Genomic DNA, 14,174 nt, shown 5'->3' on the forward strand with positions numbered 1-14,174 from the left:
AAAAAAAGACAGATGATGAAATAACTATAATATGATCCTTAATTAACACGTTCTGCCGGATAAATAGAACTTCATTCACATTAATGTACAATTAGGATACATTATTTGTGATACCCTCAATCCTTCCACACATATAAACAAGTAAAACATATATAAAAATACACATAAATAAATAAATCCACATGGATAAAAGGTTCACATTCACTTCACTATTATCAAATAAAATTTATTAAAAGTATATTCGGCTCAGAACAAGGTCATCAAAGTTTACAAAAGAAATTTTATTAAATTAGTGAAGTAAAATAAAATAAAATAACATCATGCAATTAAAATAAAAACGTATCCTTAATGTCACATCCTATCAGAGCATTGTGTCACAGCGTCCTCTAACACAAAGTTCTTTAGAGTCATCCACTTAGTCATTTGCTCTCATGAATCATCACATGATCCAAACACAAACAAATAGCACACAAGAAGTGAGTTATCATATTTCTAAAAAAATACAAATAAATAAAAACATGATTAAAATAAATTATAGAAATATTTATAACATAACTCAACTTAATACAATTCACGTCACTTCACCACTTTATCATTTAAAATTTATTTTTCAATCACCAATTACATTACACATGAATCACACACTTAGGTCAAGACGTAATAACACTTATCAATTTCATAATAAACAATTAACAGACGTTATGCAACAATTATAATAAGACTCAAGCCTATATGTAATGTGGTATCATGTCAATAAAAAATCACATTGGGACGTTTAGGAGTACATAACAAGACACACCACACAATGAGTATGTCAGGTCACTCTCACTAAGTAAAATCATAAGGTGACCAGTCAGGATCACTCTATTTTGCAAGAATGTTCCAATCATATGGGATCAACATAGGTTTAAAGAAACACTCAAACCAAGTGTCTTTACCCCAAGGCCTAGATTCCAAAGAATTTGTTAGGGTCTTACCTTCCTGATTCAGGTTCAACCCCTAAAACAATTTTTGCACGCAGACACTGTTCATGAATTATACAATACCCACGACCTCACACTCATGTTTCAAACACGTTTAACACATTGCACTATAATTTAACACTTTAGGTTCCTAACCAGGAATCCTACACTTTCCTTTAACATTGCGCATAAACATTTTTCTCAAGGTAAACACCAGTCGGGTTATTGTATAATTCACAACTCACAACACAAGTATTGTTACATCAAGTATTAATCACACACTTATTCACAACCAAATTTCATGTCCACAATTTTGCATCTCACAATGTCACAATCCACCATCACATGATTACGTGTATCTCACAAATTAACACATATTCAAATTTGCACTTATACTCAATCTCAATAACAATGTTACAATCTCAAAGAAATATGTTATCTCACAATACAATTTCAATCACAATTTCATGATCCCAATATAATAATTTATCATGTTAATTTAGTAAATCTTATCCAAAACACAAACAAATTATACAAAAATGTTTCTCACAACATGGAGAGTAAAACTCATCAAACAATTTCACATAATCATACAGGAAGAATTACAATACAATAAACATCCCAAAATAAATCTCAATTCGATCCTCTAAGGATTCCTACACATGTTCATTCTAATCCCAATTACGATAAACTCATTCCTTACCTCTAACCACGTGTGTAGTTCGACAGTGATAACAATGTCTCTAGTGGCTCCATAAGATTACTCAAGTTTTTCCTCTAATTGTTCTGGTAGGATTTTCAAGCATTACAGAGAAGGAGAAGAGATTATAGCCTTCATTTCACTGTCAACGTGCAAGATTAATTTCTCTCTGCAAAAACATTATTTTGCAAATCCCAACAGTGAGACTGTGCGAAAAATGAGTTTCAAAGCCGGTGTCCAAATTTCACGATAATCTAACGGTTAATGAGTTTAGGATCATAGTTTTACTACGACAGGTTTGGGTGTATGCGGAAAAAGAAAAAGCTCAATGCGAGGGATATTTCTTTCACCAAAGACATTATCTCGAAAATCTCAATGGCAGGTGTGTGGGAAAATAAGTTCCGAACCTCGTGTTCAAATTTTGTGACGATCCAACGATTAACAAATCCAGGATCGTCGGTTTACTGAGACAGATGTGAGTGTATCCAGAAAAAAGAAAGGATTTTGAAAAAGAAAGAAGTAAAAATAGATTTGAGAGGAAGAGAGAATAAATACGTGTGATAAATGTAAAAAGTGTGACTCATTATGTCTTTGTTTATACATAAGGTACTTTGTATCTATTATTTACTCTATTTTTTATTTTATCATTTTATATAAAGAAAATCTATTTTACTCCTTGTTAAATAAAATATTTATTTTTTCTAAAGACATATATTTATTTTATTTACCTTAAATCTATTATTTTAATTAATAAAATTATTTTTATTATTTATTTAATTACAAAAAATTTATTATTTTCCTAAAATTTTATTTATTTTAAATAAAATCATTTTTAATTTATTTTATAAAAAATGAGATGTTACGGTCAAAATTGAGTTCACAAAAATCATAGAAATGTTCTATGATTAGTGGTTGAAGATGTTGAGAAGGGAAGCTATGTTCCTAATTAGTTTCCTTTAGAGGTGCTCAACTCCGATTTCTAGATCCTGAATGTACATCTCCAAATTTTCGACATGGCTTAGAAAACACTGAATAGATGAAAGGTTGTGACTGAGGAGAGACTGCAAAGCTGCATCCACCTTTTCAAACTCATATGTGAGTGATTCTTGAGTCACAACTCACAAGCCACTCTTTTAGCCTTGTACATGTATATATTACTTGCCGAATTTAGATTATTTTTTCAATTTTATATTTGATGTGTTAAAAATGTTGTCATGATGCAATTGATTTTCAAGTCAGGAAATTATAATCTGCTCAAGAAGATATGACAAAGAAAATTGAGAAAGATTTTCAGTTCATTATCACTAGACATATACATTTATGATTTCCATGCACAAGCGTATCTCTATCTATCACTACAAAAATTCTACCCCAGCTATGTTGGACTAGTGGTTAAGGATATTGAGAAGGGAAACTCTGATTTTAATCAGACGCCTAAATAGAAACTCAAGTCCTTCTTCAAAGTCTTGAATACACGACTCCATTTTCTCCAAGTGGTTTTGCAGATTGTTCGTGTCTTCAAATTTGCAAGTCTTACATACGAAGGACTGCAATGCTGCATCCAATTGGGCAAATTCACTTTCATCAGCAACTAGCGAGCAACCCACTCTTTTGGGCTGAATTAGCTTGGAAATTGAAAGCCAGTTGTTTGACTTTGATCGTGTTGATCCTGAGATAAATTGCAGCAGTGTCTGAAATGTTGAAAGTGTAACCACTTCCACGTCTTGTAATAAGCTAATCAAAGCCACTGTTCGGTGATCTTTGTCTGCGGTAGATGAGAAGTTGCAACTCTTTGAAATGCTGTTCAAATTTGCCAAGGCTTTGGAGATTGCCTTTTTCACTACCTTCCTAGATGTTAAGAATTTCTTAACCTCTGCTGTCAACTCCACTTCACCACCCCTCTTCCTTCTAATGATTGATTGAAGTTCACGTGTGCATTCTTTTGTGTGCAGTAAAGCTTCTTTGGCTGAAGTACACACATCTAAGAGCCTTAAGGATCCATCCAAAAGTTCATCCACCCAATTCTCTTGACACTCATGGAGAAAGACATCTTGAGTGAGAGGAAGCTGAATCAATTTTTCAACACACTCAATCAGATCTTGCAATCCTCCTACCTTATGTCTAAGATTTGATAAGGAAGAAGAGGTTTCATTGGAAGCCCTTAAGCTTTCCAAGTGTTCATTGCATTTGAGAATGAGAGGGTGTGGTCTAGAGGGCAAGCTATTTGAGCGACCATGGGAGCCAGATTTTGAGTTCAAAGGAGAGGATGCCATTTTTCCTTAAGAGAAGAAAAGAGAAGAGAAGACTTGATTTTGAATGTAGAATTGAGTCTATGGATCTGCCAATGGTCTCTTGTCAATATATACTATGGCTTTTGGAGACATAATGAATCTCCTCCTAAACAAATACCAATGAGGCTAACTAATCGAGATTTGGATCTAGACATAATTTCATAAATGTTAGAATAGTGTCTCTCCCAAGGAAACTATCCAACTCAGTATTTTGTCTCAACTTGCTCTCTCACTTGCATGATTATGACATTTCCAATGCAAATGGACCTAAAACGTGTTTTAACCTTAAATTCAACTCATCTGCACGTGTGGACTGCTGTATTAAGACTAAAACAACGACTGCAGTGCCTGTCTTGGAGGAACAAGAATCGCATCACATCACCCCGTTCCCATATAAAATTTAGCTTAAATCATTCTTTGCAACTTGCAAGAGTATAAAGACACAATACACGTGTACTTGTTTAAAACAGATCACGACAAGTGAAGTCAAACCCAAGTTTGTTCATGCACATTGTTTCCCGTCTCTTTCTCTGTTTCAAACTTACCATGGATGCTGTGTTTCTGTTGGTTATACCATATATTCACCCAAAAGAAAAAATCGTATAAGAGCATGTCTAAAGAATTGTTTACTATAGATAAAGAAGAGAGTATTAAAAGTCACAACTCACTAGGAGTAAGTTAATGGTGGATGACCTAGGTAGATTACATGAAGTCATAAGTGCATTACCATCACAGTACCAAATAGAAAAAAGAAATTTTTTTGCCACAGTCTAGCATAAGAACTTTTGTTTTTCACAATTCTATTTCTGTAAACTAATTTACAAATGAAGTCTTTGAGATTTATAACTTTAGTCATACTTAATGATAGATGGTCATATTTTTATGAAGCTTATATGTCTTGCATAATTTCATTTAGTGAGAAAAAAATTGGATTATATTTGTTGTAAATTGTAATTAAATAATATTAATGTGTTATTTATTTCCACTTCTCTGTTGTCAATCAAATTGTAATGATAAACAGCATATTAAAATAAGATACCAATTAGTTTGTCCTCATAACAGGAACCTAATCATATTCTTTTTCCCTCCATTAGCTTATAAAAATTGAGAGCTAATGTCAATTTTAAGCTTGACAGCTAGGATGGCTGTTCAAATTGACTTCGAAGAATATGTGGGTTCAATTACATAATAATTTCCAGTTTTCTAATCATCATGCTTTAGTCCTCCTCCTCCTCCTCCTTGATCACTCATTTCATTTTCCTTCTTGAGTTCTTGTACATGTGAAGAGGCTGATTACGGTTTTGAAATAAAAAAAATTGTTTAGCCTTTTCTTTTCTTTCCTTTCACTTATTTTAGAGGTGAAAATTTGAAAGAATAAAAGGGAATTGAAAGATAAGATAGAATATGGAAAAAGAGAGAAGATGAAAACTTAATTAACATTAATGTACAATTGGGAGACAGTACTCATTGGATCAAATTGAGTTCCAAAAACCATATAGATGTTCTACGATTAGTGGTTGAAGATGTTGAGAAGGGAAACTATGTTCCTAATTAGTTTTCTTGTGAGGTGCTCAACTCCTATTTCGAGATCCTGAATGCACATCTCCAAATTTTCAATTTGGTTTAGAAGATACTCAATAGGTGAAGGCTTGTGGCTGAGGAAAGAGTGCAAAGCTGCATCCACCTTGTCAAATTCATTTGTTTGTGATTCTTGAGAGTCACAAGCCAACTCTTTTAGGCTGCATGAGCTTCGAGATTGCTGATCATCTGCTCTGCTTTGGTTGCCCCTCGGGGTCACAAATAAACAACAACAAAGACTATAATGACCTTACTGTGACCTCTTATGTTTCTGTTAAGACACTTTGCATGGACAAAGTGTAAAACTCACTTTTGATGGTTTTCAAATTCCTCAAGGCCTTTCTGATTGCCTTCTTCAACTTGTTCCTTGAAGCCAAGTATTTTCCACCCTCAGTTGTAAATACGGTTTCATTAGCTTTCCTTCTTTTGATGACAGAGTGAAGTTCATGCAGGCTTTCCTTTGATATCTGTCGGCATTCTTTAGCTGTACTGCAGATATCCAAGAACCTCAAAGACCCTTCTAGAATGCCATCAACACACTTGTCACTGAACCATTATGCCAAGGCTTGTTGTTTGATTGGTAATTGTAGCAACTTATCAGCACAGTCATGCAAATCCAGAAAAGCATTAAGTTTGTGGCTTAATGAAGATGATGATATTGAAGAAGTGGCTTTAGAGTCCCTCAATCTATGCAGATGCTCCTCATTTTGTGATATGAGTGGGTGAGGTGTGGAGGGTAATCTGTTGGAATGAGTCTTGAGTTTTAGGGGTTAGCATCTACTCTATATAGCGAATGAATTATGGGAGACACAATAATTTTTTTAAATCTTTTCCCAATGTGTCACGTTGCATCCAATATATTACTTCATATTTATTAGGATATAAGCTTCCTCTTCATGGTGAGATTGAGATGGTTATAATTATATCACAAGGGAGACAAGAAGAATATCTTTCATTCTTTCCTCATATGTCTTGGCCTAGCCGTCTCGTCCCCCAATTTTTAACTATCCCAATTACATAGATTGCTGAAAAATGGCATCTTTGCAAGCTGCTACAATAAAATATCCAACTCTATGGAGCATGCATCATAATAGAAGCTCTTGTCTGGAAGAGGAGGCGAGGAGCTGTTTCAATTCATAAATAGAATTCAGATTATGAACTTGTCTGTCCAGAACAGAATATAACAGAAAAGAGAGAATCTTTATTTTCTGATATCAATATATTGATTCAACATTTTTTTAATGTATCAACTTGTGCTACTTTTTTGCAATTTGTTGTAGTCACTGAGTCATTAGTAAATGAGATTACTGGAACCAAATTGGTTAGGGAACATGAAGGGTGTGACTTGTGAGGGTGATACATCAAGCAATGCAGTACAGCGACAAGATGCTGGCAAACTTGTTTTTTTTTGTTTTGCGGGCAGTATGCAACACTATCATTACAGGGTGATTAAGCACACTTTAGTATTTGGTACCTTCCTTCTATTGAGGTTAGTTCAAAGTATATTGTGGTTTAGGGAGACAAGAAATCAAATCAAATACTATTATGAAAGACATCCATAAGGGAAATGTAACAGACTTAGAGTCAGATATACACAAAACCTCAGTAATGTTAATGCAATGTTTCTTACAGAGGGACACTCTTAAATACAAGCAACCATCTTGATTTGGATCTCACATCCATCATGCCATTGTTTCCTCAGTGCTTCCTACGCACCAGGATCCCCAGAAAGAAAATACATTTTAGAGGTTAAAAATCTATTTGTAATTAGGATAAAATAGAAAATCAACTGCTGAAGTTATAAACAATTTTATTTTTATCTTAAAAAATTTACCGTTTGATGTACCTGACCTTAGAGGATCCTAATCCACATGTAATTATCGAATTTGGAGACATAAGAAATCTCACCTTATCTGACTCACCCTAAGACTAACTGATTATGATTCAGATCTCAAAAATGTTAATATAATAATGTCATATCTTATGCACAGGAACACTCCAACTTTTTTTTGTTGTTGAAAAGGAACATTCCAACTCAAGACTCATATTTTTCTTTAACTCACACTTTCAAATTTAAGTGCAGCACGTGTGGACAAATAATCATTATTTGATTATAACTATTGAAGTCCGATTAAAGCCTTCTCATAATTTTTGGAAGCTAGGGTGATGGCATATGTATTTGGATAAAATTAATCATGATGCATTGGCTTGTCCTCTAATATATGTAGGACATTAAGCACGTTGTTTTCTGCATTGTAGCATATAAAATGCGAACCGATAACTCCCTGTGTGAGAACAATTAAATATAATGTCCACGATTTCATTCATATTGACTGGAAAGATTGAATCCCATGTGAACTAAAAGTTTGATGCCCAGTAATTGTCATTCTCCAGCCCCTCCTTCACTATATTCCTTCCGTTTTACCCTCACTTTATCTCTCTCTCTTGCATGTGCCAAAAAAAAATTGTTTTGTTTCTTTTTCATTTGGGGGCTAGAGTCACGATTTTTTTTCCTCATATTCAACGGTTTTAGGGGGTCATTCCAGACTCAAAAAGGGGGGAATATATATATTTCTTTAGAAAATAATAAAAACGAAAAAAATGGAGAACTGAGAATATGAAGGGTTACAAATATGGCATATGATAAAAAAAGTATGTATACTTTTCTTTAATCACATTGATGTATAAGTATGAGACGATCATGGAAAGGGTTTAGAAACATATTTTGGTTGACTAGTGGCTTAAAATGTTGAGTAAGGTAACTCTGGTTCTAATTAGTTGTCTTGAGAGGCGTTCAACTCCAACTTCAATATCTTCAATGCACAATTCTAAACTTTGCACATGGCTTTGAAAATTCTCAGTGGATGAAGGCTTTGAACTGATGAGAAGCTTCAACACTGTGTCAACCATTTCGAATAGATTAGTGTCGGACACTTCAGAATCACAAAGATATTCGCTTTGGCTGCACGAGATTGGAGATTACCGACCACCTGCTTAGCTTTAACTGACTTATGGGGCCAGTAATGAAACACAACACAGATTCCAATGAGCTCCTAGTGACCACTTCTGCTTCTTTTAAGAAGCTAAGCATGGAAAAAGTCTCCTTGTCTTTGTTTGAGGAAGAAACTTTGATCTCATTTTTTTATTGCTTTTAAGTCTCTAAAGGCTTTCGCAATTGCCTTTTAATGTTCTTCCTACATGCCAAGTATTTTCCACCCTCATTTGTGAATCCAGTTTCAGCATCTCTCTTCCTGCGAATAACTGACACAAGTTCGCGCATGTTATCCTTTGATTGCAGCAGACAATCTTTAACAGTGCCTCAAATATACAAGAGCCTCAGAAACCCACCTAATAGTTCATCAATCTGTTTGTTGCTGCATTCTTGTGCCAATGCTTGTTGGAAGATTCTCAACTGAAGCAACTTATCAGTGTTTTCTTGCAAATCCTGCAAGTCATTGAGTCTGTGACTTATTGAAGATGATGAAGAAGTGGTGGCTTCAGTACCTTCAACCTGTGCAATGCTCCTCGATTTGTGATAAAATGGGGTGGGGTGCATTGGGCAAGCTGTTACTGCGATTTTGCAGAGAGCTTTTCATGTTTGTTTCAGCAAGTGCCATTTTCTCTTCTAAGAAATAAAGGTGGCTAGAAATGAAAACACAATTTGTTCTGAACACCGGCTCTTAGTAGTTGATATCGGTTCAATATATAGCAAATGAATAGAGGAGACAAGAAGAATATTATTGTTTTCAAATGTCACCAATTGAGAATGCAACTACATTATCTTAATTCTGGTCTTACCATCCTAGTGCTGTCAGAGCATTGTATGCTCAGTGCTTTCCGTGAACCAAGCTTCCCAACTCATTTTTCAATTTTAAGTTGGGAATCACATGAATATGATATCTTGCGTAGATGAGATACCTTATCTATGACTTGCAGGTGATTGGATTGAACGTTGAAAGTGGATCTTGTGTCTGCGGGTAGAAAAGCAGCTCTAATTATAAATTCCATTAAACAGAGCATATTTAATAGTATATGGCTTGAAATCTGGGAAGCGGGTGAGGGTGTATCTTCATCAAAGATTATTCATATCTGGATGGCGATGTGTATGCAATGTTCCCAGGTCATACCAAGTAAATATTTTGTGTTTGATGAAGTAAATGCATGCATGTATTTATGCTCTATCCTGTATTAGAGAGAAATAAGTTGACAAAAAGTTGTGCAATTAGAAGCATTGCCAGGACATCTGTGGAAAGATAATCTTCTTGTCTCCCTTGTGATATAATGATAGCATGCTCACTGTGAATAGGAAGCTTACATCATAGGATAGAATATATTGTACACTCAATAAAGGAAACGATTAAAATAAACTTCTTGTCTCCCATAATTCATTCGCTATATATTGTGTAGATGCCAACCCCTAAAACTCAAAACTCCAGAGTTCAGAATATACAACACAATATCCCATACCCTCCTATCCTACCCCTCAGTTTTCTGAAAAAGGAAAATGGCAGTTACTGAAACAAGCACAAAAAGCTCTCTTCACACTCGATGCAACAGCTTGCCCTCCACACCTAACCCACTCATATCACAATGTGAGGAGCATATGCAAAGATTGCAGGACTCTGCAGCCATTTCTTCAATATCATCATCATCTTCACTAAGCCACAAACTTAACGGATTGTTGGATTTGCATGACTGCACTTATAAGTTGCTTCAAGTGCCAATTAAACAACAAGCCTTGGCACGAGAGTGCAGTGACAAGTGCGTTGATGACATTCTAGAAGTGTCTCTGAGGCTCTTGGATATCTGCAGTACAGCTAAGGAGTGCCAATTGATATCAAAGGAAAGCATGCAGGAACTTCACTCTGTCATCCAAAGAAGGAAAGGTGATGAAACTGTTTTCACAAAAGTGGGTGGAAAATACTTGGCTTCCAGGAACAAGTTGAAGAAGACAATGAAAGCCATAAAAAGTGAGTTTTACACTTTGTCCATGCTTAGTGTTTTAACCGAAGCAGAAGAGGTCACATTGAGGTCATTAGAATCTTTGTTGTTGTTTATCGGTGACCCCAAGGGACAACCAAAGCAGAGCAGATGGTCAGCAATCTCAAAACTGATGCAGCCTAAAAGAGTGGCTTGTGACTCTCAAGAATCACACACAAATGAATTTGACAAGGTGGATGAAGTTTTGTACTCTTTCCTCAGTCACAAGCCTTCATCTATTGAGTATCTTCTAAGCCGTATTGAAAATTTGGAGATGTGCATTCAGGATCTAGAAATAGGAGTTGAGCACCTCACAAGAAAACTAATTAGGAACAGAGTTTCCCTTCTCAACATATTCAATCACTAATCATAGAGCAACTCACAAGACATAGGAGTTGAGCACCTAACAAGAAAACTAATTAGGAACAGAGTTTTCCTTCTCAACATCTTCAATCACTAATCATAGAGCATCTCTATGATTTTTGTGAACTCAATTTTGACCCATGAGTATTGTCTCCCAATTGTACATTAATGTAAATTATTTTTTGTTCTTACTGCAGAACAATTACTTAATGATTAGATTACAGATATTTAATCTTTACTCTTTTTCCCTATTCTTGAGTATACCCCAAATCTCATCTTTCAATTCCCTTTATTCTTTTAAATGTCCACCTCTGAAATAAGTTAAGGAAAGAAAAAGGTTAAACAAACATTTTTTAATTTCAAAATTATAACAATTTGATCAACCTTCTTCATCTATACAAGAAGGAAAATGAAGTGAATGCTCAAAGAAAACAGGGAGTAAAGTATCCTCATGATTAGAAAACTGAAAATTATTACTAAAGAAGAGAGAAGAAACTGCAAATCAAGAATTGAACCAACATGTGATTCAAAGTCAGTTTGAACACGTATCCTAGCTGTCAAGCTTATGGATGTCATCAGGTTAATGATTAAATCAAAATTTAAATGCCTGCACTGCACATGTTGGGAGAAAAAGAAAAAGAAAAAGAAGATGATTGTGTTCCTGTTATGAGGACAAACTAATTGCTATGTTATCTTAATATACAGATTATTAATATTTTTTCTTCAATGTGAAAGACATATGAGATGTGAAAATAAATAACACATTAATACAATTCAATTACAACTAATATAATTCCATTTTTTCTCACTTAAAGGAGATAATGCTGACCCATAAGCTTCATTCAAATATGACCATCTATCATTATGTATGACTAAAAATATAAACCTCAAAGACTTCACGTGCAAGTTAGTAACAGACAGAATTAAGGAAAAATATAATTATTACGCTGGATTGTAGCGAAAAATTTTCCAGTTTTCTTTTTTGGTACAGCGGTAGTAATGAACTTATGACTTCATAAACTATCAAAATTCCTCACCACTAACTTAATGCTAGTGATTTTTCATACTCTTTTTTCTTTAGTGCACAAGTTTTCTTACATGCATATTTAAGATGAATATATGGTATAACCAACAGTAGCTTTATACCAATATATATGAATGTATGATTTTTTCTTAACTGATTCGATTCAATTAACAATTTCTAATTTTAAAACAGATCCTAACTAAATTAAATTAAATTGTAACACTTATACTAATATTTATATTATTTTAATATTTTATGTGTGTATCACTTAAATTTTGTAATAATTTTAGTGTTATATATATAAAATTTATGTAATACATATTATTTTCTTTTTTTATGATTTTTTAAGATATGTTTAATTTAAAATAAATGAAATTTTATAAATTTTTATTATAAAAGATTTAGTATATTAGTTGTTATTAATAATTTTTTAACGTAATTTTATTTAAAATATAAAAAATATATAGAAAAATTTAATAAAATAATACTTCACTAAAAATTACAAAAATCAGACTGATTCAAAAAGTTTTTTAAGTTTGATTTGGGTGAAAAATAGAACCAAAGCGAACATGCCTACCTACGACACTTCGATGACGACGTCGTTTTGAAGCGCAGAAGCTCCAAATCCATATCCGATGAAGCTGCTGGCTGCTGCCAAGGTTCGTGGAGCCCAACAACCGTAGTTGGCGGAGAAGGCTGGACGATCGACGAAGTTTGAGATCTGCTCGACATTCAGATCTGAATCCATGTCCCCTCAACACCACCAGCCTCCGTTCAAGAACCTCCTCGGACGACGCCACGCGCTGTCGTTACATCCTTCAAGCCATTCGTTATCTCCACCGCACCGGTTTCTTCTTCCCTTCTCCTGCTGGAACACTCTCCAATCTTCCATCAACCAATACCACATTCACTCCTCTCACGGAACCATCTTCGGGGGAACTCGTTGATTGCAAGGCTATTGCTTCTATTTATGCTGCTTCTAAACATGTCTATGTTTTTTTTCAAATAAAATTCTTCTTGGCTATTTCTAAATTACATCTGTTGATTTGTTAATTGAAGATTGAATCTTAAGGATGAACAATCATTTTTAAAAAATTAATTAAAAATTTGTGGGAGTTAAATATCACTACAATATTTAAATAATTATATTTATAATAAGATAATAAAATCAAATATTATGGGGGTTTTAATCGTCACTGTAATAAATTAATTATTTTTAAATTTAAATATTAACAAAAGATTAATGTTTTCAAATGAAAAATTATAAAATTATTAAAATAATATATTTTAAAATGTATAGGATTAAAATAAAACCTCTAAAATTTAATATATTAAAATATACTAATTATAAAATATAATGGATGAAAAATAATATTAAATTTTTAATATTTAAATAGTATTAAAAATAAAAACTTCTCAGCCCTTACTTTTTAATTATTATGAAGTAAAAAGCAATTCCCTTGGAACGTCATTTTCATCACCCAAAACATAATAAAATTGTCAACACACGCAATAAAAAACGACTTTCACATTTCCATATTGTACTCGTTTTTCTTAGAAGTATACCAAATTACCAGTTGAGTTTATCCCAAACGTGAAAGGCATTTAAAAAGAAATGGAAAGAAAACCACGTACAGACATCCGCTAAGAAGATTTTGTGTGTGCTTGAGTGAACCTTTGTGAAATTGACTCAATCTGATTTTATAAAATTGATTATTTTGAAATAATGTAATTTTATTTTAATGTATTTCTTTTAATTTTATTTTAATGTTTAATGTAAAAGTTTTTTAAATTTATTTTAACTTAGTTCTAAACATCAAATTAAATTTTTAACATAAAATTAAATATGTGAGTATATATTTAAAATTATATTAATTACTCTTTTTTGTTTTATTATAATTTTTTTAAGTTGTTTTACATTAAAAAATTAATAAATAAATGAGAGAAAATAATAATTTTATAAAATTAATCTTATCATTCTTGATTTATTTTTAACTTTTGTTACCTATCATAAATATAAATAAAATAGTAATTAATCTTATATTAAAAAATTAAAATAATATTTATTTTAATTTTTTTTATATTATGATTATTATGAGACAGTGCAAGTAATATTCTAACATAATTGTGAATAATCTAAAGTAAAATTAAACATGCACTTAAATGTCTCATTCTATCTTGCAAAATTTGATCACCCTTTCCTGTATCATTCTAAGATTTTTTTAATATGTTTCGAACTTTCTTTATTTATCTTTATATGAACTGGATAGACTATA

At 33.0% G+C, this 14,174-nt stretch overlaps 1 protein-coding gene and 1 long non-coding RNA gene across 3 annotated transcripts; one reads left to right on the top strand and one right to left on the bottom strand.

Moving 5' to 3' along the window:
- Positions 1-2,812: 2,812 nt before the first annotated feature.
- Positions 2,813-12,983, bottom strand: LOC100812035 (uncharacterized). 2 transcript variants are annotated; one of them, XR_005891924.1, is made up of 3 exons: positions 12,476-12,952; positions 8,880-9,502; positions 8,088-8,792 (listed from the first exon to the last, which is right to left on the bottom strand). It is a non-coding gene; the product is annotated as an uncharacterized lncRNA (long non-coding RNA). The 2 variants fall into 2 exon arrangements; XR_001388958.3 differs by lacking the exons at positions 8,088-8,792; positions 8,880-9,502 and adding an exon at positions 2,813-6,655 and having other exon boundaries at positions 12,476-12,983.
- Positions 9,780-12,930, top strand: LOC100818811 (uncharacterized). Its single transcript, XM_003527572.5, has one exon. The coding sequence runs from the start codon at positions 10,036-10,038 to the stop codon at positions 10,876-10,878; it is 843 nt and encodes a 280-aa protein (XP_003527620.1). The 5' UTR covers positions 9,780-10,035; the 3' UTR covers positions 10,879-12,930.
- Positions 12,984-14,174: the final 1,191 nt, after the last annotated feature.

This window comes from Glycine max, chromosome 6 (genome assembly GCF_000004515.6).
Source record: "Glycine max cultivar Williams 82 chromosome 6, Glycine_max_v4.0, whole genome shotgun sequence".
Lineage (NCBI taxonomy): Eukaryota > Viridiplantae > Streptophyta > Magnoliopsida > Fabales > Fabaceae > Glycine > Glycine max.